Genomic DNA, 26,115 nt, shown 5'->3' with positions numbered 1-26,115 from the left:
GTTGCTTTTATGCACTTACAAAAGAGGTCAAAATAATCAAATAAACATCAGTCTGGGGACTGTTTTGGAACAAGTGTTAGAGGAGAAGATTACAAAATTGATAATGACCAGTAAAGAGCTCAGAACAATATACCACCTACTGTAGGTACAATTCCTAGTTACAAAAATCTAACAGCCAATATCAGTTAGACAGAAATTCACTAAAAGAGAGTCTTCAAACACTTCTTAAGAAAATTAAAAGAGTCAGAATTTTGTTCCAACAGCAAGCTACACATGAAAAGAGTCCAGATTGAGATTTGATACCATGAAAAGGTGTCATCACCAGACCATTCATCAGCAGATCTGAATAGATGAGAAGGAGCAGAGGACCTCACAAGGGTCTTCTTATATCTTTGATGAACCAATGACTACTTTGTAAGCAGACATCAAGGATTTGAATTTAATATAATGATCTGAAAAGAGGAGTGAATTGTGCCCACCTTGGGTGGTTAAAGAGCAGATGTCTTTGTGCATTTTGAATCATCTGTAGCAGCTTGGTAACACATGCTGGTGCCCCTGACAGCAGTAAGTTGAAGTAGCCAAAATGTGACAAGACCAAATCCTGGATTCAGGAGTGCAATTCCTGAGTTTACTTTTCATGGCCATTCCCATTTTCTATATTTTCTGTTTTCCCACTCCACTTGAAACCACCATTTTTGTTTTTAATGGACATCACCATCTTTTGCACCAGGCTACTGTAAGGCTATGTGACACACAATCCTTTGTTATACTGTAGTAACACTCGTGTTATACAATATACAATAAAGGGGTGTCCAAACTTTGAAGGAAAATAATGATTTTGTAAAAAATATATATTTTGTTCATTCTTGTTAAGAACTATTTACTTTTTAGTCTACAATTGTTTTCTACTTCTAATTTAACCATATTCCCTTTAATACAACTATCAATGTCTTACAATAGTTTTTTGACTTAAACAAACCCGACTTTCTTTTTGAACAACCCTTGAATCTTTGTGATTCTGCAAATTAAAGATTCCCAACATTCATCTCCATAAGGGGAAGAAGTCAGTTCCACATAGAACTCCAGAATGCTAGCTACATTAAGCAGGTAAAAGAAAATACATTCAAGATGGTGTACACTGAAACTAGCCTCTATATGTAACTTTGTCAGAGTTTTGTTTCTTGTATATTGGGGGTGCAAAAATATACATTAAATAGCACATTTTTTTCCTCTGTCAAGATGCATTTCCTGTAAAATATCAGATTTGTAATTTATAATTTAATAGATGGGCTTGAATTCAGTCTGTGTGGATTTTTCACATTGTTTTCACATCTAGGTGAAATTTTTCCCATTCCACACATGTGCATCTTGGGTTAGTTGATAACTGTACTATGCCCTAGGAGGGCATCAAATCCATTTTTGGTTTCTTTAATGCAACTTGTGGTTGTTAGAATAGTCTTCTCGGTTTATGTAATGAAATAAGCAGTTTTGAAGAATAGGAACATAAAATTATTTAAGCTTCCAGTTACAATATGTTACTTGTGCATTCTGTTCTTTAGATTAATGAATATTTCAAGTCCTTTAAGCTGTTCCTCCTAATGTATTGGAACTCTGCAAACAATGCATCTCATATGGAAAATAGTATTTGCTGTTTTATATACAAAATAACTTTTTAATACCTTTATAAGGCATAATTTAAAATGTATTATTCAAAATATACTAATTCATATTTTAGTATATTAATTCATATTTTTGTATATACTAATTTATATTTTGTGAGGTTAAGGCTTGACATTTTCCAGATTACTGGCTGATTTGTTGAGCCTGCAATACTCAAAGGTTTTTACTTCACGTCTTCAAAGAATTAGTATTCCTGCTTTTTAGTGGAATGCATTATAATTATTATTTTTTCTTGTCCCATTTCATTTCAAATCATCCATATAAAACAAAGTATACATTTCTAAAAAAACAGCTGTGAAACATTGTCATTACTTGAGGCTGATTACTACTTTCAATCTAAAATGCCAATTTAGTCTTTATCGTTTGCACTACAAAATCTGTCTATTTTGTAAAAATGCAAAAAGTTACTGACATCAAGTGAGAAGAATCCCAGCACTTCAATGCAGGCCAAGCCATTATTTCTTTTACCCATTCTAACTGCTGTCCAGTTAGAGTAGCATTGTTTCTCCATTAACAATATATATATTTTCTGTAAGCTATTAGTAATTCTCTCCATTTTTGCTACAGGCACCTTCTAAAAAGTGTCTAGGGATGTTACTGAAAACACACTAGCCAAATGTGTCCAGGTTCTTCACTTGGTTCATTTATGGAATTCTTTGCTAAATTACTGACTACATTGCGTTCATTGGCATTCCTGAGAAAAGATGGCAAAAAAAGCTTTTCTAGATTCTGTACGGTACTAGAGAAACATAGGGAAAAATTAATAGAGCTTTGTTAAATTTGTCACCACACAATACAGTACATGATCTGGTGAGGTCAAGTATCTGCAATTTTATGTTGTTGTATTTACACCATATGTGTAAAAAGAGCACTCAGCATTAAAGCAGTGCTACTATTTCTGTGGTTTCCCTTTCTTTTTTAGATTAGCATACCGGATGTGGGCTGTATCAAATACACCAAAATTAACTGCATATTGTTTACAAATTTAAGGCACTTGATTGTAATCATTCTGTAACAATATAATGGTGCACAGAATTTCCAGACTGTTCCAAATACCATTTCTGCTTTTGCATTATTACTCTTAGTACACCACTGATAATATTTTAACCCATTGTATCTGTTTGTGGTATCACAGCTGCACAGCAGCTGATCTTAAAACTCTATAGCCGATTGTGTTGGGAGCACAGAGGATTATCGGAATACAGCTTTCAGCCCTGGAGGACATGTATACCACATGCTGCCTCAGGAAAGCCGCTAGCATCTCCATGGACTCCACTCAGCCATGCCACAGTCTATGTGAACTTCTCCCATCCAGCAAACACTTTAAAGCCTTTCCTGCACGGACCTTGAAACTCAGAAACAGTTTTATCACAAGAGCTATAAACACACTCATTCAGTCCATCAAGTGTTGGTAGAACATATGACGTATATGACACTTCAACGTTAATCTCAACACAGACCTATTTTTATTCTCTGTGGCCCTAATGCACTTCCATGTGACACTTAGACTCTCATCGTTACACGTCATCTTTGACATCTGACCACTTCTTTTTTTATTTTAGGCACTGTACAACTTTCTGAACTTGATCCTTTGAGTGCCAATTCATCAGTTTCCATTGCCTTAGCCTTAACCAAATTGTACATTTATCCTTGCCTCCTCTTCACTGAGTAGGTCCTCCACTTCGCATTCGGTGAAATTCTTTTTTATATATGCTTTTATCATTGTATTTTAACAAACACTGAATGGAAAGTGCTATTTATATTAATTTGCATATTCACATATGCAAAATCCTCGGAGGAGTCCGGGTGGAGCTCTACGCACATGCACATGTGATAAAACTCGCGTTGATTGGGATTTATAAAGGGGAAGTGTGTGGAATTTTGCTTTAGTGCAGTTTTATGCATCTGAATTTTTTTGTGTGTATGGACATTTTTGTTTTTGTTCGTGTGCCATGTTTTGGTATGAATTCTGTGCACTGAGATATACACAAGGTCCCAAGTCTCTAAGACACTACTAGGACAGTCTATTCAGCTCAAGATGCATCAAGGCTGATTTATACTGAATTTAGAATTCAGAAATTGAAATAATGAAAGAGAATATATGGAAGCAAGAAAACTCTGTAGTGTTTGCAAGTTTCTCTGGACTTTGTTTCCTCCTGTCCTTCATGGAATTCACCTCCATGAGACTAGTGTCGTTAAAGGATGTTTAGTATTTTTCAAGTCAATTATTTCTTTACATTCGTGGTATATATTAATTTGCCACATGGAATTGTACTCTTAAGTGAATCATTTTTTTATAAATTTTTAAAAGTTTTTGTCTGTTTTTGCAGTGCACAGTGGTGCTAATCCATTTTTCAAGACATGTTATCAAGTATTAATCTACATCTTGAGATTGCACACAGACTGCAAAATAGCACATCTCTGTCATTTTAAGAAGGAAAAAAACACAAAGCAAAACATTGTTGTAACATTTAACCATTTTAAAAGCTCCTCTGCTTTTCTTCTTCTCCTTCAGGGTGGAGTTTCACATGTGGATGCCAATTGACACTAAATGTTGATGACCTGATGTGAATTGCTGTCTCTGTTCTGTAGTCAACTAAACAGTAATAACTAAAAATGGTACACACGATCACTTATCTTCTTCACTATACAGAAGCTTACTTTATTATTTCAGCAGTTGTTTTAATCATGTGGCAACACGAGCTCCCCCACACTCTGCTCACCCAGGGGCAGAAGCAACCCGTATGCCACTCTTTCTCCCAACTCTTCATTGCCAGCTATGCATCAGGAGCACAATCTCGTTCACCATTTTTCTACCAAACCGTAGTAGTAATCTGTCACGTGAAGTACAGCTAATAGAGTCTCTGAATAAGGTGATAGTTTAGAGGCTCATCTCTCAGCACACTGCCGCTGCTGCTTGCAGAGCACCTTTTATGCCAGCTTCTGCAGGTAGCACAGAGCTATCATTCCTTTCTCACAGCAGTAGAGTCTGTATTAGTTTTGCATTTTCTCCCCATCTAATTTTGTATACTGTATATAGTAAAACATTTTAAAACTTGAAAGGAACACATCATGTGGCAAGCTTCATGATATTAAGCTGAAGTAGTTAATTCACATGAATGTCGGTTCTGATTGGTCAAGTAAACCACACGAATATTTAAAACTATGAGGCTGGGACAAGAGGGCTTCTTTTTTATCTACTAATTTCAGAGAGAAAGAATGCAGGGTAAGCAACCTCCGGCTTATAACAAGAGTGGATATATTGGGATAAGTTGGTGAGCATTCTATTTTGAGTTCCCTTCACTGACAGTCATTATTTATTATTGGGATGACAAATAGAGTATATTTATTTACTTATTTTCACTCATAGTTTACTGTGCAGGTGTATATATGAACACGGATAATTATTGTTTCATTTTTTCATTAGTATCTTTGTCTGTGACTTGTATCATGCAATAATCTGAAACAGTACTGAAAAGTTTGATTGTAGCACTTGCTTCAATAAAGATCGTCTGTTTGCTCAGTTCCTCTTGTCTGTGTCTCTCACTCACTCACTGGGAAGTTCACTCATCGCTACGAGGTACCCTTGGCATAATCTATGCAGGAGTTACAATGCATGGAGCTTTACAGTACAACACTAGCAAAGGTTTGCCTCAAGATTAAATATCTTTCCACCCCATTGATAAAACATTAGTATAAAAATACCGAACCCACCATGTGCAAGTAAAGAACCAATCTTAGACAAGGGTGTATAGAATGCACACGCACATTCTCACACACGGTCAAATGCCTCTTAATTTATCTTTACAACATGTTTATTTGCAATAGTTTATGATATTTGAAAAAATTTTCATAAATGATAACTATGTTTATTTTTAATAAACCACATTTAAGATCACACACAAAAGTAATTTGCTTCACTAGACATGAAGCAGTTCTAATTGCATCATAATAAAATCTGGATTTCCCCAAGTGTTTCTTAGTTCCATGTGCTGACGTAACAATGGTCCTCAAGATCTAAGAACTTATTGTTTAAAGGTGCAAATCAGGAGAAGGATGGCAGTGTTACTCCCATCAAAAAAACTAAAATGAAACATGTTAACAAAAAAAAAAATTTTTTTAACTAAAACTAAAATAAAGACTGAATGAAAACAAAATCAGTTTTTGTAATTTTGATAATGTCAGTCTTTATAATGTGCAAGTGTACAGTTGCCGGTATTTTTATTAAACATTATATAAAACCATGCAGTCGTAATATTAGTTTAAAGAAGAGCGCTGACTGGTGTGCAGGTTTAAGTCCTCATCTCTATTGGTGTTTTAATCTGTGGATTACATTGGTCATTTCAGCTATTAGTCAAGGCTCCTTTCTAAAAACTAAGAGCAAATAGCAAAATCTCAACTCTCATCAATGAATTATTCTGTGGATTTCATCAGCCATTACTGACAGTCATTCTCAAATGTAAGATTTCACAAAACTTCAAGAGAAAGGCAGTCGCCTAGAACATTCCACACATTACTTTAGGAAATAGAGCTAAGTAGTTTGAAAATTACAGCCATGGAGGACTCGTGAAGCTCAGATTCTGTTTCAGTCAGTATTTTGAAAGGAAAGAAAATGTTATCTTTATGTGCCAAAGAAGGTATGAATTTCAGCTTTATTTTGCATAGATTTTGCTTGTTGGGGGGTTGGTGGTACCATTCCAGTGACAGATTTGGCAGATGCATAGCATACAATCAATGTTATCAATTGAGCTGACGTTACATTTAGTGCATATTTAGTTTTAATAAAGTAATTAGAATAGTATATATTACACAAAAATGAAAAAAAAAGAAAAAAACAAACTTCATGAGTTTTCTTTTCTAAATGAGGCAACTCTATCTGAGTGTTTGCTTTCTCATAGCACATACGTCTAGGCTGGGATTGTTATTAAAGTGCTTATTATAGGACATTGTCATTGTTCACTTCTCAAATCACCAAACATCTGTATTACTTTGTATCAAAAGCAAACAGTCGTTGAATGGTCAATGTCAGCATCTGCTTGGCTGTAAAAGTGACTATAGAATCTGCTCTGATCCTATTCATTGTTCCTTAACATTGTGGGTGATTTTAACATCTACTGTATATTCCTACATGTAATCATACAAAACTTGTGTTATTTATTCATGGATTTATTTATGTTATTTATTTCTATTATATTCCTTTGAATCTTATGAAGTGCTTTGAGCATGGGAAAGGTGCTATATACATAATATTTATTATTAATATTATTATTATTAGTTTTCTGCCTCACTCCGCACTGTCTGTGCATCACTGCTGCAGAGAGCTTAAACAACTTGGCACATCCACATAAAAATGGCAAGGGGTGAGCTTTCTTGAAGGCTTTTTTACTGGATGTACCTCGTTGTAAAATGAAATATATACAAAAGAAACATGCAGGTACTGTATATACAGGTGTACAATCAAAGACAATAAAGAGTGATTTACAAAGAAATACATAGCAGACAGTATACATTAAACAATAAAGCTTTAAAAGACACTTACAAGGCGAGTGATTTCCACGGTTGGATCAAGACAAAGAGAAGCGCATAGACAGAGGTTCAAATTGCTGTGTACCACAACTAACCAGACCCAGGGGTTTATATACCATAAAGATACGTTTTTCACGTGACCGAAACAGGAGATAAGGGGTGCCTATGTGAGACACATGGGGTGTATTGTATTCAAATGTTTATTATGGGACCTACCTAGACTTTTATAGCACCACTGTGAGTGTGGAACATGACTGACTGGTGTGTTAATAAATGACAAGGTGAAGGGGGAGCACAGTTCAACAAATAACAGTCTCAACTAACAAGATGTGAGACAGAACACTCCCCGTCTGATATAACATTATATCACTAAACAGTACATATATACAAATATTGTATGAACTTATCCGTCTTTTTAGGGACTAGTAGAATAAAGTTTTTGGAGATGCCTTGAGAGGCAGTTTTAACTTCTATTTTTCTTATAGTACCATCACTGCTAGGGAATACCGAAGTGACTAATCTCATAGGCCATTCATTGTGTGATAGTTGACTCTCCGTTAGCAATGCAATGTCTCCTATTTGTAAATTTCTAGATGGGTGGGCCCATTTCCACCTGCTTTGCAGAGTGGGGAGGTATTCATGTCTCCATCATGTCCACAATTCATTTGCCATTGCTTGTACTTGTCTCCACTGGCTTTTAAAAGGTCATTCCTTGTGAAATTACCTGGAGGTACTGACACAACAGTTTTCTGGGTAAGCAGCATTGCAGGGCTCAATAAAAATGGCATATCTGGGTCAGAGGAAATTTGGACAAGTGGTCTGGCATTTAGTATCGCAGATACTTCTGTCAGAAAGGTACAAAGGACTTCATGAGTGAGGTGAGACAGTCTGCTCTGTAGAAACATAGAGTCAAGTATTCTACGTGTCATGCCAATCATATGCTCCCAGGCACCTCCCATGTGTGAAGCGTGAGGGGGGTTGAACTCTCAAGTACATCCCTGTAAGTATCGTAGGATGCTCAGATGTTTCTTAGAGTGTTTTACAAATCCTAGTTCCCTGCTAACTCCAATGAAGTTTGTTCTACAGTCAGACCTAAGTTACTTTGCAGGGCCACATATTGCAAAAAATCTTTGCAAGGCATTGATACAACTGCCAGTGTCTATGAATTTTACTACTTCAATGGGCACAGCTCTAGTGCTCATGCAAGTGAAGAGTATTGCCCAACGCTTGTTTTGAGCCACACCTCCTCTTGTGCTTTAAAAAGGCTTGATCTTCAATAGAGAGGACACATTTTTTGTCATTTTTAGTTCTCTCAAATATTGACTTGCCCAGCATATTATTATGTGCAGACTTGATCAAAGGGGCCAATGGTGTTGGCTCCCCGCTGTAAGTCACCCCTTCTCTCAAGCAAAGGTGGTTGTAGCAAGTCATGAAAAGTGAAGGTCACCCATTTTCCAGCACACTTGTCTTGAAAGTACAAACTGCTGGCTTGTGAGCATTTCCGAGGCAAACTTCGCCTATAAGAACCCAACCTAGGTCAAGTTTTTGAGCAAAGGGTGCATTATGAGGGCCATTAATTTGCTGCCTCACTTTGTGCACTCTGATGATGTCTCTTCCAAGCAGTAGCAGAATATGGGCATTAGTATCCAATTCTGGGATGTGGCCTGCCACAGACTGTAAGTGAGGGTGGTGATGTACTGCCTCTGGTGTTAGTATTTCAGAGCGATAGTTCAAATTCTAGTTGCATTCGATAAGAGGAGGCAGGGCTATACTTACTCCTCCATTCACAGCCTCTATTTGGAAGCCAACTGCTTTCATGACAATTGTCTCCATAACTCCAGCACAGGTTCGTAGAGTGTATGTGTATTTGAATGTCAAACATATGAAAGAATTCAGATCTCACCAGCGAGCGGTTGCTTTGATTGTCTAGAATGGCATAAATTTTAACTGTCTTCTCGGGCTGCCCTTGTGGATACACTTTAACAAGGCATACCTTTTATGGACAGATACTGTATCTGAGTTTTTTGATTTAAATTCTTGTATAAAGGCTTGCCATGTCTGACTGTGTCACTATAACTTCCAGATAGTGCGAAGCTTGGGTCATTCTGGCTTCATTGCATACAAAATAAATGTGAAATAAGAGAAAGGAGGGTAGCACATGTTATGTTCCTCTTTAAACCTTGATCCTACTGATATCCATTTTTCTTGGATGCTGTGAGGTAATTTTTCCACAATTGGATTAATTCCACGAGCTGTATCTAAGTGAGCAAGACCAGGTAAATATCCATCTTCTTTTCCAGACAGCAAATCCATGAGGAGGTCTCCTAGGTCTCTGAACTGGACATAATCTTTGCTGGATATGCGTGGGAAGTTCTCTAGTTTCTTAAACAGAATACTTTCTATCACTTCTGGGGCAGCATAACATTCTGCCAGTCCCAGACCATTTTAAGAGATGCCCTTGGATTATTTATATGAACAGCTCTGATTCTGCAGACATGTTCTGCTGATTCTTTCCCCAGCCATTTTATTAACAGATCCCGCTCCTCAGTGGCAGTCAGGTCTATCCCTCGGGTAGCGTTCATAAAGGATGACTGCCACATTCTGTAATTGTTAGGTCGGTCATCAAACTTTATGAGTCCAGTTGTAACAAGTTCCCTGCGTGCCAAATACTTTGCAAAATCAACCATGTCAGAAGCCTGACTGCTGCAGAGAATACTGGTTATGCTGGGGGAAAAGTCCTGTGTTTAAGGCTTGTTCTGTGAGAGGGCTGCTCTTTAGAGGAGGGGTCTTGATGTGCTGATCAGGCAGTCCTGTTTGATAGCGAAGTCTTGAGAAAAAGGCGTGTGGTGGATGTGATGACACTCTTTGGACATCTTCACTTTCTCCTGCCAGAACCCTCATAGAAAATGGGTGGTCACCTGAGATGCGTGAAGGACTCCTCAGTATGACGTCCTGTTGTGATGTAGGTGATTTTTCCATATGCATGTAGTTGAGTTAGGCTGAGAGGTGACAGCGTCAAGTGTGAGCCATACACTCTGCTCCAGTACATACTCTGCTGTCCTTCCCTTAGCTTGAGATGAGCTTCGGATCTCATCATTTAGTAAAGCTGTTGCAGCTTCTAATATTACAGCTTCCACTACTGCGGCAGCAGCTTTTTTTGTGGACAGAAGAGCCTCTACTGCTGCCTCCAGTGCAAGTCTCTCTGCCTCCTTTCTTGCTCGTTCTCTTTTAATGGCAAGCTCTTTCTCTTTAAAGGATGTGTGTGCACGCACAGCTTCAGCCAACGCACAAGCTTTGGTTATGGGACTGCATGCTGATGTGTTGGAATAGCACATGTGTCTTGAAATGGCCACAGAAGCAGCATCGGTTTTGCATACCTTCTCCATGTCTGCAACAATGGAGTTTGGGCTGTATAAGTTGAACTGGGTGCTTTGTAGTGAGCTACACCAAAAGAAGACTGCCAATTTCAGGCGATTCAGGAGAGGCAAAGTAAATGAAAGCTAAAATGCTTAAGGCAATCAGATCCAAATTTGGCTTCTCTGTGAACTGATTTTCTCATTGTTTACGGCCACGAGAAACGCCAATCTATATTAAAAAGCAGAGCATGAACAGCCCTTACTGCGCTTCAACTTGTCAGTAGGTGGAGTTGATTTAAAAGATGCCATGGAGATGCTGCATTCCGATTTGTGGTATGAATACTGCCTTTCAGCCAAGTAGCCCCGAGATCCACCCTTTGATCCCTGGCATGAAAGTCCCTTTACTTAGCAGATGTGGAGCAATGTTCTGCGGCCCGTCCTGCGCCGTGGAATTGCCCTCTTTACTAAGTTGCCATAGGAGCCTTCTTTGATCGTTCCTTTGACTTAGCTGTCTTAACGATTCTCTTGCAGTCTGTCCCTCGACATGGATTCGCCTTTTTACTTTTCTACCTCACTCCGCGCTGTCTGTGCAACGCGGCCTCAGAGAGCTTAAACAACTCGGCACATCCACATAAAAACGACAAGGGGTGAGCGAGCTTCCTTGAAAGCTTTTTACTGGACGTACCTCGTTGTAAATGGAATATATGCAAAAGAAACATACAGGTATATACACGTGTACAATCAAAGACAATAAAGAATGATTTACAAAGCAATGCATAGCAGACAGTATACATTAAACAATAAAGCTTTAAAAGACACTTACAAGGTGAGTGATTTCCACAGTTGGATCAAGACAAAGAGAAGCTCGTAGACAGGGGTTCAAATTGCTGCATACCACAACTAACCAGACCCAGGGGTTTATATACCCTAAAGATACGTTTCGGACATGACCAAAACAAGAGATAAGGGGGGGCCTATGTGAGACACATGGGGTGTATTGTATTCAAATGTTTATTATGGGACGTACATGCTTTACGTGAGTTTAATAGATTTTTATAGCACTACTGTGAGTGTGGGACATGATTTACTGGTGTGTTAATAAATGACAAGATGAAGGGGGAGCACAGTTCAACAAATAACAGTCTCAACTAACAAGATGTGGGGCAGCACAATTAGTATTAATAATAATAATAACACACAGTGCCACAAGTTCAGTTTTGATTGCTAACCTGGTCAGTGTTTGTATTGAGTTTGTTTTTGCTGCTCATGTTTATGTGGACTGAGTGTGCGTAACTTCAGATATTGTTTTACAGTTGGATAGTAGAAGTCTGTCATCAAGCATTCTCAATTGCTAAAATATAACTGCTTAAAAAATTAAAGGAACACTTTGAAAATACATCAGATCACAATGGGAATAAAATCATGCTGGATATCTCTACTGATACGGACTGGTTAATGTATGAGGAATGAAAGAATGCCACATCGTTTAATGCAAAGTAAAATTATCAACCTACAGAGGGCTGAATTCAGAGACATCCCGAAAATCAAAAGTGAAAAAATGATGTGGCAGGCTAGTCCATTTTACCGAAATATCATTGCAGTACTCAGCAGTTTGTATGCCACCCACGTGCTTATATGCATGCCTGACAACACTGTGGCATGCTCCTAATGAGACGACGCATGGTGTCCTGGGGGTTCTCCTCACAGATTTGGACCAGGGCATCACCCTGGACAGTCTGAGGTGCAACTTGGCAGCGTCGGATGGACCGAAACATAATGTCCCAGAGGTGTTCTATTGGATTGAGGTCAGGCGAGCATGGGGGCCAGTCAATAGTATCAATTCCTTCATCCTCCAGGAACTGCCTGCATACTCTCGGCACGAGAAGGAACCCAGGACCTACTGCACCAGCATAGGGTCTGACAATGGGTCCAAGGATTTCATCTTGATACTTGATAACAGCACTCAAGGTGCTGTTTTCTACCCTGTAGAGGTCTGTGTGTCCCTCCATGGATGTGCCTCACTAGATCATCACTGACCAACCACCAAACAGGTCATGATGAACGATGTTACAGGCAGCATAACGTTCTTTACGGTTTCTCCAGACCCTTTCATGTCTGTCACATGTGCTCAGGGTGAACCTGCTCTCATCTGTGAAAAGCACAGGGCGCCAGTGGTGGACCTGCCAATTCTGGCATTCTATGACAAATGCCAATCAAACTCCATGGTGCCAGCCAGTGAGCACAGGGCCCACTAGAGGATGTCGGGCCCTCAGGCCACCCTCATAAAGTCTGTATCTGATTGTTGGGTCAGATACATTCACACCAGTGGCATGCATGCTGGAGGTCATTTTGTAGGGCTCTGGCAGTGCTCCTCCTGTTTCTCCTTGGCCAAAGGAGCAGATACCGGTCATGCTGATGGGTTAAGGACCTTCTATGTCCCTGTCCAGCTCTCCTAGAGTAACTGCCTGTCTCCTGGAATCTCCTCCATACCCTAGAGACTTTGGTGGGAGACACAGCAAACCTTCTGGCAATGGCACTTATTGATGTGTCATCCTGGAGAAGTTGAACTACCTGTGCAACCTCTGTAGGGTCCAGGTATCGCCTCATGCTACCAGTAGTGACACTGACTGTAGCCAAATGCAAAACTAGTGAAGAAACAGTCAGGAAAGATGTGGAGGGAAAAATGTCAGTGGCCTCCATCTGTTAAACCATTCCTGCTTGGGGGTCGTCTCATTGTTGCCTCTCTAGTGCACCTGTTGTTTATTTCATTAACACCAAAGCAGCTGAAACTGATTAACAACCCCCTCTGCTACTTAACTGAGTAGATAAATAGCCCAGAGGTTTCATTGACTTGGTTCTATACTCTGATTAAAAAGTGTTCCTTTAATTTTTTTTGAGCAGTATATGTATTCCCACATCTGCAGTTAAATTACATCCTCTCAATTTAGGCTCACAGGCAGTTCCCCGGGTTTTGCCCATTGCTTATTAAGTAAATGATCTCAGATGTTGCTATAACATGTCATTTTCTGACCATACTGCAGTACAGTAGGTACCTTCACTAAATCACAGATATAACATTTTGGATTTGAATTCCATGACTGGACATTCTGTGGAGTATGTTATCTTCTTGTCTGTTAGGTTTTCTCTAAATATTCTGGTTTTACTCACACAACCTCAAAAACACATGAGTTATGGTACCTTGTTGTTATGCCATTCCCATAGCCATTGTTGCTTGGGATAGACTTTAACAGGCTTGTCACCCTAAATAAAATTAAGCAAGTGTGAGAATTTTATGTTAATGTATGTTAGTTAAAAGTGATATATTTTTCATTCACTTAAATATTGTAGAAAGATTTAATAAATGAGGAGAAAGGGTAATAAGATTTCTGCCGATTTCAGCCTTTACAATAACAAAGTTAGATTTCAATTGAGTTATGTGCACTTCCACTCTTTGTTGTATATGTTACCGTCAATGTGTGAAATTAGGCATTGTGTAGAATGCCTAGGAATTCTATAGAATGGCAAAAGTGGGATGTTAGAGTATGAAACAATTAAAACTTCAAACATTTCCTAGGCATTCTGTGAAATGTCAAAGGGCAAACTGGCAAGTTGTTCTGTATAATATGTAGGTATTATGCCTAGGGAAAGTATATAGCATATTAAAGTAACACAGACATTTCATGCTTTGCCTAAAAACATCACGCATTCTATAGACTTCCTAGGCATTCTATACAATACCTGCTTTTCACACATTGCCGCTAAAATATATAATGAACATTTCTTCAGCAAATATGATCACTGCATTTTGACCTGTTAGTTGATGTAAGTTACAATCAAAGACAGACCTTAACTTAAGGTTCATGAATCACTGAAAAACAATTAAAAGAAACTCTTTTGCTATTATTATGAATATATGTCAAAATCAGAAACAAATACAATATCTGGACATTTGCAAATGAGTCAGCAGTTTATATTTTCTACTGTAGCACAAAAGAATGAACAACAAAGCTGTCTGAATTTCTCAAAGGTTCTTCTCATGCATATCTTTTCTTTATTTATCATAGGGGCTTTTATTTATTTCTTCCTTCATGCAGACAGGAAAATTATTCACAGGTCCCTTGTAAAGCTTGATAAAATAGTTTGAAAAGTCACACTTAATACTGTGTTTCATAGGAAGACAAGTAGAAATGTATTTGCATTTAGACAACAGATATTATGAGGAAGTATTTTAATTAATTGTTTAATTTGAAGCAGTCAAGATACATTAGTGATTTAAATTGTGAAAAACAAAGGTGTATGCTTCATGTCCAGGATTCAAAGCAAAACAGAACAGCATAGAAATATACTGTATTTGAGCAGATTAAAATATTGTTTATAAGACAATGCTTTTAACCCAGTACTTAGTCAATAAATGTGTGACATATTGTGGTGAATCGAGAAGAAATCCATGGTAGTGCAGGATTTTAGTGACTAAAAACTGCGTGCCTCAGGTTTGTTGGGTGTGGGTATGTGCTGCCTCAATGTTGTGAGACTTTGGAGCATTTGATAGGGAGATTGGCTGATTGTGCATTCAAGTGCAATTGTGAGAAGTTCAGACAGTTTTCTCATTGACATTCTGCATCCCCAATGGTATAAAATGAGACAATAGAGGAACTAAGGAGAATTGATTAAGAAAGCAAAACAGAGGTAGAGAATATCCAGACCATATGCTTGTAGAGAAAACAGTCGAGATCAGTAGTATGAGCAGGTAAAGAGGATAGGAGGCATTGAGTTCAGGAGATGGCCCCGCAGTTAGTGATGGAAAGTTGTTCCAAGGGCAGGCTACTCTTGCTTTGAATAAAAGGAGTAGGAGCGGTTGAGGGCTTCAAGGGTATTTTCCAGATGCTGAAGATGGTGGTGGGACAACAGAGCTGAGCTTCAGTGTCCCAGCTGGTGACCATTTGAGGTGGTTGGGGCGCAACTCTGCATACTGGTATCTCTGCTCCCTCTGAGCATACCTGATGGGTGACTGGGGTTGAGAAATGAAAAGAGACAACTAGGCTCAAGTGAGACAGAACCACCTGATATTATTTGTTGAGGGCTGATTTTAACTCCCACTGAGTAGCTCATTTTTTTTTGGAATACTTATTGGATTATTTTTTTGATTGAAGAATGCATTGCAGTTTAGTTACTTGGGCACTGCCGTATGAAATAAACCTCATTATTCATTTATTGATGCATCAATGTTGATTATGTGTTCTCAGTACCCTAGCTATGAAAACTTAACAGGCACAGATGTTATATAATCAGAAATATTACAAAAACTGATATGCTTTAATACAAAATGTCTTTATACAATGTTAAAATCAAACATTCTGTACACAGTGGCAAACAGATATTTTAAGATGAAATGATCAAAGAGTTTAAAAATATGAAAAGAAATAGCAAACTAGAACCCAGATGTTACTTTAAAGACAATTTTTCAAAAAGACCATGGGGACACAGCTGGAAACGTAAGAGCAGATTTCACACAAGTCTTTGAAAGTTTTTCTTCATTTATTTCAGATATCTTTATATATAATACGCTACCGTGGCTGTTCGTTTGTCTGTCCAGGATTTCAAATCACCTGTAGCTCACAAACCGTTTGACCTATTGACCTGAAATTTGGTACACATATACTAACGTGGCGTCAACTATCCACTTTCGGGGTGATGACTGACCTCCAAGGTTATTCCTCTTTTGATTTTTATTATATTTTACTGTTGAATCAAGTCTCGGCAGCAGCCAGAAGGGCTGCCGTGCGGCGCATGCGTATGGGCCGTTCTCATCTCTACCACTTTGCCGTCACTTCCCCTACCTCTTCATATCTTAAATCATTCTTGTGGCAGATTGAAGACTTAAGTGCCAGCTTAAGTGAAAAATTAATCAGTTTTAACACAAAAAGATGCAGACAAAAGAAGAGAATAAGCGGGACGATATTGTGGAGAAAAGAAGAGCTGCTCACGAAGCAGCAAGCGCATCAACCTCTGAGCAAATGAAGGCATAATGTACTGAGAAAGAGTATGAAAACTATGAATGCTCAAGTCAAGTGTATTCACTGCATGTTATCGTGCAGGTCGCTGTTACTAGTATGTAATAAATCAGCAAGCAGTGTGGGTAAGAGCAAAACTTTAGGGTCCTTATTATTTTGGACAATCAAAGTGAATAGGATGAGTGGCCTTGCTGGGCTGAATGGAAATGCCAGTTCTTGTCACAATTATTCTAAGGTTCTAATAAGAGGGTTGCACTTTTTTTAGCCCTCTTGGGCCTAACAAGAAAGCTAGCCAATGTAGGAAAATGCATAGAAGAAGTTTCCAGTAATTACACTTACATTAAGGTAACTGAGGTACACTCATTTTAAGAAAAACAGTAATAATAATTATTTGGTACAAAGAAGTGTTATATAAATATAACTGCTTATATTTTGACTTAAAAGGTAGAATGCAAGACAGGCAAAACATAAAATAGAAGAGGCTGTTCATTATTTAAGAATTTCAATTTTTTCAAATTATTTTTCAACATTTTATTGAATTTATTAAAATCAAGTAAAATTCCATACAAGCAAGTCACATTTTACAAAACTAGGCTTGAATCAAAAATAATATTAATTTTGCAATATTTTAGTGTGATGTCACAGCTATGGGTGGACAATTTTGTTTGCAGGAGTCTCCACAAAAAAAAAAAAAAGTCAAAGTGAAAAAGCATGCAAAGTCCTAACTCTCTAAATATTCTATCAACAATCCAAAATACACTGACATGAAGGAAAGGACGCTACTGTGTTTTATACTGTCGGTACCATACTTCACGCATCGCACTTGCCAGAAACCTTTTTGCAACTTCTATGCATTTTTTTTGTTTAAATAACCATATTCTACTACTGAGGTTGATTTTTATTTAAAACTTTAATTTATTTTTTTTTTGACACCATTGTTATTTTCAAGGATGTTGACTTTTTCTGACTTTGTTGCATAATGCAGTGACCTTTTGTTAGGTCATGTGGTTATGAAATTTGAAATCTGTGACTCACTGGTGTGACAGTTTAAAGGTTAATACAATTCGCCTCCTTGCATTTGTGATTACAGGGATAACAAACCCTTAGGATGTGATCATTATTGATTCGTGTTTCCTGGTACAATAACTTTAGCTTCATCTTTGGACTTCGATTTAGGATTTTTTTTAGCCTTGATGACAGTGCATTTTGACTTTCTAGTTTTGACCCTTGCCTGTTTATTTTTAATTATATATAAATTTTAGGTCTGTTCCCTTTTAAAAACCTATACTCTCCATATATAGCAGTATACTAGCAAACTAGGGAAAGACAGTTCTTGTAGACATTTCTGGCCCCTCTGAACTCATACCATGCACAAGGCTCATCAAAATGAAAGGATAGAATTAATGTGACTGTGATATCCAGAAAGAGAGGGAATAACACAGCACCAATCCCATTAAGGAGAAGAAAAGCTAAGCATTAGGGTTGTGACCAGGACAATGGGGCAGCCATGCTAGAAGCAGCTGTGTTGTATCAGTCCATTTATCAATATAAGAGCCAGATTCCCTATTAATTCTCGCTGCTGACAATTTTAAAGGGATTAAATTAAAAATGGAACAAGAATATACAGTTCTTGTAAAGCTTTTAGATATCACATACAATTATGTGTAATTCAAATCCTGTATACCCTAAATTGGAATTAGGCCACTTGGAATTATGGAACTTTGCAATGCTGGCTGACATGATTAGATGGATGCATGTAGTAGAGATTTATGTGACGCACAAAAATGCAAATGCGAATATATGAGGTGAGACACAAATATAACTGGATTGGTGAAAAAAATATATTTATTGATGAATTACAGCATTCTAAACATTGTCAAATATCCCCCTCCCGATCTCTACACCGCACTATACGTATCTTCCATTGATTGAAATAGTGCTGGAAGTCTTCTTGCTTGAGGCTCTTCAACGGGCTTGCCATTATCGTCTTCACTTCATCCACTGAAGAAAAATGTGTTCTCTTCAGGTCATGTTTGATTTTCAGGAACAAGTAAAAATCACAGGGAGTTAAATTGTTTTTGTCGGTCAACTTATAAAAAAAGAGAAAATTTGTGAGAAATTTAATGTTGATTCGCTGTTCAATTTTTTCACCAACATTATCGTGGTAACTCGTGTAGCAATTGTTGTGTAAATTTGGACTGGGCTATTCACAGGATATATGTAGCTGGTCGGCGGTTTAAGAGGGTGTGTAGGTTGGGATATATTTCTATGATTCACATCTGGTTGACCTCCAGACAGTTTTCCAAGAAAGCCCCAAGCCCAGTCCGCTTATTTTTCTGTCTCAACTCGTATAACTTCTATATTCAACCACAGCCTCATTTACGTACTGTGTAGAGTATTGATTCCTTTTGAGTTAAGTAATACCATCAACAAGTATCTTTTGAAAAATTATTAAATAAAATTACATATATACCTGTGGAGTCTATTTATTTATGAATTATGTCATGCATAAATTCTTCCAGCTTCTATATCCTTTGGAGCTTGCAAAAGAGTGTCAGTTTAGTTGTAGTGATACTGTGACAGTAGCTTGTGATTGTGGTTTATATTTCTTCTACATTTGCACTGGTTTAGTTTTCTCCAATGATTTTTTGGAATTTGTTCAAATTATGCTTTTGTTAGTACAAATGTATCTGTGGTCTAACAGGTTAAAATAACAGAATGAGTGTTAAACAGTGTGACAGGCGCCTGCCGTCCATGCCCACCCGGGATGCCCCTGCATACTTTATTCAGGGGGAGCAGCCCTGGACAGTGCAATACCTCCCTCTGGACGCTAGATGGCCGTCCCCCTGGGCTGGAGTAGTGCCTCGGTTTCCCATAGGGCTCCCAGGGAATTGGAGTTGGGGGCAGCCCTGTTGGGTCCCGCAGGTACCACCAGAGGTGCTGTGTTTGGGACTCCTGAGCCCGTGTGGGCAACAGATTCATCATACCTGGAAGTGCCGCCGGATCTTGGTGATCAAACACCTGGAGCACTTCCAGGTGACCTATAAAAGGGATTAGCAACAACCACTCATCGGCCAGAGTCGGGTGGAGGAGGACAAGGTTGCCAGGGAGGAGTGGTGGTGCAAAGGAGGAGAAGAGTGCTTGTGCTGTACTGGTGTTTGAGACTGTGTTGTGGCTGGGGGGAGTGCGGGGAAGACGTGCCCTCCAGCTGAAGAATAATAAAAGTCCTTTTATTTTACACGTGCCTCCCGTGTCCAATCTGTGTCGGGTCAGGCGCTATATAGTGCCTTTTACAACAGATATTTAAAGACTTTGCAAAATAGAAAATATGTGTATAAAAATATAAAATGTTATTTGACCAATAAATTATGTTATAATTTTTTAAGTTGAACTTAATTAAAATAAATCAGAATTGTACAATCGTACATGCACATCAGAGAAGGTAATCTACATGAAGCTAAGCATTTTTGGGCCCAGCTACTACTTGAATGGAAGACCAACCAGGAAAAACTTTGGTCACATGCTGGAAGAGGTGCTGATGAAGCCCACAGGGGCGCGCTTACCCTGTGGTTTGAATGTGGATCCCAATGCCCCCGTGCAGAAAAGGGGACAATGTGCTGTCAAAATGATGCCACCCTTTAGATGAAACATAAAATCAATTTCTTGACCTTCTGTGGTTATAAAAGATCCCTGGGCATCCTTAATAAAGAGCAGGGAGTATCCCGATGTCCTGGCCCAACTTGGCCTAGTCATTTTGGCTCCCTAATCATCCCATCTCTAATTGACTAACTATCTCTCTCCACTTCACCACCTAACAGCTAATGTGTGGTGAGCATAATGGCAGAAAATTGCTGCCTTCACATCATCCATAAGTGGTGCTTGAAGAGACTCCCCACTCACTATGTAAACCACTTTGAGTAGTGAGAAAAGTGCTATATAAATGCAAAGAATTATTATTTTATTATAATATTATTAACCGATGTGAGGTGGTTTTGTGATTTTACCCTGAGCAATAAAAAATGATCAAATACAGTATCACTACAATATGCCTTTACTAAAAAATAATGGTAAATATATTAAGTGAATACACTGAATTATCCTCTTTAATAAAAGCCCAGTGTGCGTCCAGGTGTCCGTGTGTGTGTGTCTTCTGGTGAGGTGCGCATGCACAGGGCCACGACGCATATTGTACCGTGCCCCTCCCATGTGCACGGCACCTTGGACACACACACACTGGAAGCTGGGCACACAGTGAATGGCCTAGCCGCGGCAGCGCATGATAAGCAAATAAAAGACATTATTGCTGGGGAGAGTGCTGATTAGGTAGTCGCCACCGCGCACATAAAATCCGTTGCTGGAGAGACACTATACATACAATAATCAGCTACACGCCAGCACAGATTAAAATACTTGCTGGGAAACTGCACAGTACTTGCTGGGGAGACGACACAGTCAAAATTATCAACTGCACGCCACACATTACATCAGTTGCTTTGCTTGGTACACTCTGCTGATTGCCCACTGTTGTGGCAGAAAATTAAAGTCATATTACAGACATCAAAGCCAGAATTACTGTCAGAGAAAATTACAGGCATTTTATGGAAATATAAACCAGTATTACTGCAAGAGAAAATTAAAGGCACACAATACACTGACGCATATTACGGCCACATACAAGCCAGTATTACTGTAAGAGAAAATATTAATATTAATAATAATAATAATAATAATACATTTTATTTATACTGCACTTTATATGAATGATCTCAAAGTGCTACAGAGTAAAATAAAGTAATATAACAAAAAAATATTACGGACATATCTACTAACAACATGCCACCCAAAAAAAAAAACACACGTCAAGTAGGACAAAAGACACAGGCAATCAAATCCTATATAAGCAACATCTCCTGGAAGAACAGTTAGCTCAACAAGTAAACATCAACAAAAGAAAGGCTGAAAGACAAAGAAAAATACGAGCAAATAGATCGGTTGAAGAAAAAGTAAATGAGCGTCAGGAAAACGCTAAAAGAGAAACACTCAGAAGAGCAAACCTTACAAAAAGTTGGCATTTACTTGCCAGAACCAGTATTCAGCCACGGTCAGTTATATGTTGCATTGTCAAGAGTTAGAAGTTTTCCAGATGTTGTTGTCAAGGTTGTAGATGGTCCTGATGAAGGCAAACTGTTGCCAAACTCAGAATATTTACAAAAATTTTGTCTGTAATGAAATTTGATAGAAACATTTCATGAGGTACAAAAATAGAAAATTTTTCCTCAATATCTTCTTCAGATATTGTGTCTTACAGATTGTTACAAAGTTTTACACTAACACAATATTAATTATACTTACTGTGTTGTCATATACGTTTCTATTTTATTTTTATTATTATTTTACTTTAGGCTTCTTGCAAAAATATTTTTGACAAAAAAAAAAAAATTAAGACAAGAAACAGAATGAGGTGAAGGTCCGTAGCCATTTAATATAGACTGGTCCTACTAATGTTTATGCACTACTGTTCTAGCACCCATTATTGTAACGGGCTTAATGTCTAGTCTTTTATAAATTACTCAAGCAATTAACTCAAATTCAGTTCACATTTAGCTGAAATATTCAGTTTAGTCACCTAAGATAATAGAAACTGACTCTTGTTCTAGACTCTCATTTTCGTTATTTGTTAACATATTTACTTTTTTATTTTTCCAAAGTATATTGTATGGAAATAGATATTGGCTTTGAATTTAATATTTCTTTCTTTCTTTTTTTCTAGGGATCCAAACTATCCTGTCCCACAGGACACCAAATTCATCCACACTAAACCAAATCGATTCGAAGAGGTAGCATGGTCAAAATACAACCCAAAAGATCAACTGTATCTGCACATCGGTTTAAAACCAAGAGTTAGAGATCACTACCGGGCCACAAAGGTAGCATTCTGGCTGGAACTTGTACCACACTTGCATAGCTTGAATGAACTGTTTCCCTATTTGTCAACAACGACAAAAGTGCCGCCACAGGATACAACACCCTTTGGTTACACCAAACGTCCCAGGCCTTCAACAACAAGGCATCCTGTCATCCCTGGCAACAATCCCAAACAACCCAAGGATACACGCAAATCAGGATCCGATGAAAACATGGTCCTTATTGAGAACAAGAGAGATTACTCAACAGAACTAAGTGTCACCATTGCCGTGGGGGCATCACTGTTGTTTTTAAACATCCTGGCATTTGCGGCTTTGTACTACAAGAAGGATAAACGACGCCATGAGACACATCGGAGGCCCAGCCCTCAGAGAAATACCACAAATGATATTGCGCATATTCAGAACGAGGAGATTATGTCTTTGCAGATGAAGCAACTTGAACACGATCACGAGTGTGAATCCTTGCAGGCCCATGACACCCTAAGACTTACTTGTCCACCAGACTATACACTTACATTGAGAAGATCTCCTGATGATATTCCTCTTATGACACCTAATACCATAACCATGATTCCAAACACTTTAGCTGGAATGCAACCCTTGCACACTTTTAACACCTTCAGTGGAAGTCAAAACAGTACCAACCTACCCCATGGGCATTCCACCACCCGGGTATAGCTCTCACAAGCTTCTTGCTGGCTTATAACCAGTATCGTAAAACTATATTTTAAGTAACTGAGATTCATCACAGAAGTTAAAATATTATTTTGTTACTGCGCCTTCTAAAAATTACTAGAGATGAACAAAACCTGTGAAATGTGAATGTCACTACTGAAATACTGCATTGGAATTTCAGCTCTATTTTAGATGGAGAAAGGTAGGGGTTCAAACACAAGTGACACCCTTCAAAAAGTATTGACTTAAAAGAGAATTATATGAAAAATAGACATTTTATTATGTAGCAAATGATTACAAGGTAATTAAAACCTGCATATGTGCCATACTCTGTATGCCAAGAAGATCTGACATTCTCTACAAATGGATAAAGAAAAGTAGCTTATTGGGGATAAATTTATATGAAAAGGACTATGCAGTAAAACGGTGTAATTCTATGAAGAGTGAAAAAAATTGCCAGCCTGAATTGTATTTAAGAATCTTTGTATAAAAATGTAAATAGTTGTGAGTAAAAAAAATACCCCTTAAAAAAAAAACAAAAAAAAAAAAAAAAAAAACAGAGAAATGGGAAAAACAAAGCTTTTATTGTTGTTTTCAGTTTAAATATGGCTTTTAGGGAGCTTGTGCTTTCAGTTGTGATGTGTGTAAATATATTGATCAGATCATCTTTTAAATAAAAAAAAATCTTTAATTGTGTTAAAAACAACAACAGACTTTGAAATGTTGCTCATTTGTTTGAAACTATCCTACAGACCAATCATATTTTTTTGGTGTTCCATAACATATCTTAATTTCTGGTTACACTTGTTGCATGTTAAAATATTGCTTACAAACTGCAGTCCAGGACAGACGTTTGACATTTTGACATAAACCACTATGAGCAAACGAACAAAGAGCGGAAACAAATTCAAATTCATACACTTTGAAACATTATATATATATATATATATATATATATAATATGGTGTGATGTGCAAGCATTATGATGAAAGAACTGATTTTAATTATCAGTTTGGCGGTATAATTTAAATCTTTTATTTTCTCATCATTCATTCTGTGCTGCTTTAGTATATACTTTAATTATAAGCCTCTTTTAGCAACCTTAACACTGCCTCAGCTTTGATAGCAACCTGCATATTACTGGACATATGAAAAGGCAGTGGTTTTGGTATCTACATTAGTTGGATATGTTTGTAAAAAATATATATTTGTTAGATATTTCAAATTGTCATATGCTAGCAATATGTAAAGTATTGTGCCAGGCTTGTGATATTTTGGGTTATAAAAGAAAAAAAAATGAATGGATACTATAATAACCATTAACCCACCTACTTGGATTATACATCCATTAAATAAAAAAAATAAAAAAATCTAATTAAGAGAACAATTGGAACATCATAAATTTAATTTTTCATATAAAACATACCCATCCTGGCCTTAGATCCTTTACCTGAAAAGGCACGCAGGGTTTTAATGTAGGATATTAAACTAAATTGTTTGTCTCTATATTGTTTGCATTTTTTGCCTTAAGTGATGATAGATGATATTTATGGCTGGACACGTGTATAAAATTTTCAGCAGCATTTTTAATAAAATATCACAATATTTTCTAACAATGTGTTTATTCATTCATTGGTACTTGAATGGTACTTATGTTTATTGTCTTAAAACTGATGGTGGGTGTCACTATTAAGAAACACTCTAAACCTTGCGGGCATCAACAGTCCTTATCTGATGCCTGTGGACTAGAGACATGGTTTTGCAATGACAACAACAGCTTTTTCCCTGCAGTCGTAACTTGCAAAGGAGAACTCTAGAAAGATGTATGTCGTACTTTAAAAATATAAACTATATATATTCTAAAATGAATGACCTTGACACCACAAAAAGGTTTGGGGAAGCTTACCTGTATACTTGAAGTCTGGCTGAAAAAATGACAAAAGTAGTAATTGACAGTCTTTATAGACAAGAGTTCAACACAGAACAGGAGGATTATAGCAGTTTTTAAGGTCGGTCAGGGGAAGTGGCATCATCGGGCCTAGAACTGGAAGTGGCGTCATCAGCCCTGGAACTGGAAGTGATTTCATCTACGTTGGAAGTGATGTCATTGGGCCCAATACCAAGTGATGAAGCAAAATTTCAAGTATCTCCAGCTTCAACTCCTTCTGTTAGCCCTATCAATTTTTTTCATGATCAGTCAGTTTACTACAAAGTGTTTTACTTTTGGTCCCTAAAGCAGTAATTATTTTTTGTTGTAATTGTTCAATGCAGACTGTGGACATATGTTTCAAATCACCTAGCTGTGCATCAAGGTCCTTCATTTTGCTGTCTGCTTTACTCTTCATCTTTTGCTCCAGTTTTTGCTTGAAGTAGTTACCTAGGTGAATTTACCTTATCCTTCATAATTTGTAGCACTCGACTCTTGATGTATTCTTTAATTTCTTCAATATTTCTTTAACTTCTTTCCTGTGTATTCACCCGTAAATTAATTCTCAATATTCTCAAAGATTCCCTCTATGATAATCTGCACAATGCCCTGTTAGTGTTTAGTCGGCGGTACTGGTAGTTTCAGAGTAAAATGACAGAGGGGCAACTGATTTATTGTTGTACATTAATAAGATGAACCATCATCCCTGGCTTCACTTTCATTCTCACTTGGCCACCAGCAGATGTGGAATTTCTAGGTCTGATATGCTTGACTAAGGCCTGTGTCGATCTCCCATCACGCACGTGTACCGAGCCAGGCCACATTAGTGGCTTTGATGTGAATATATCCCACACTTTAGAAGCCTTCTCCTTTTACACTTATATTTATTTAGTTATCTCAGGACATGGTTACAAAACTGATTACCACAAGTGAACTGCTAAGAACAAACTGCTAGCTAGTTACAATTCCTTGGTTACAAGATCCTATCATTATTAGTTAGACAGAAATTCATT

At 37.8% G+C, this 26,115-nt stretch overlaps 1 protein-coding gene across 2 annotated transcripts in view; it reads left to right on the top strand.

The window, feature by feature from the left end:
- Positions 1-24,788, top strand: part of nlgn4xa (neuroligin 4 X-linked a) — a 607,526-nt gene extending 582,738 nt beyond the window's left edge. For both annotated transcript variants that reach the window (XM_039743574.1, XM_039743573.1), the window contains one exon: positions 22,344-24,788. In XM_039743574.1, the coding sequence (XP_039599508.1) occupies positions 22,344-23,178 (835 nt within the window). In that variant the 3' untranslated portion in view covers positions 23,179-24,788. The remainder of the gene's footprint in view (positions 1-22,343) is intronic.
- The last annotated feature ends 1,327 nt before the right edge of the window (positions 24,789-26,115 follow it).

Source organism: Polypterus senegalus, chromosome 2 (assembly GCF_016835505.1).
Source record: "Polypterus senegalus isolate Bchr_013 chromosome 2, ASM1683550v1, whole genome shotgun sequence".
NCBI lineage: Eukaryota > Metazoa > Chordata > Cladistia > Polypteriformes > Polypteridae > Polypterus > Polypterus senegalus.
This window is presented reverse-complemented; position numbering and strand designations above follow the sequence as displayed.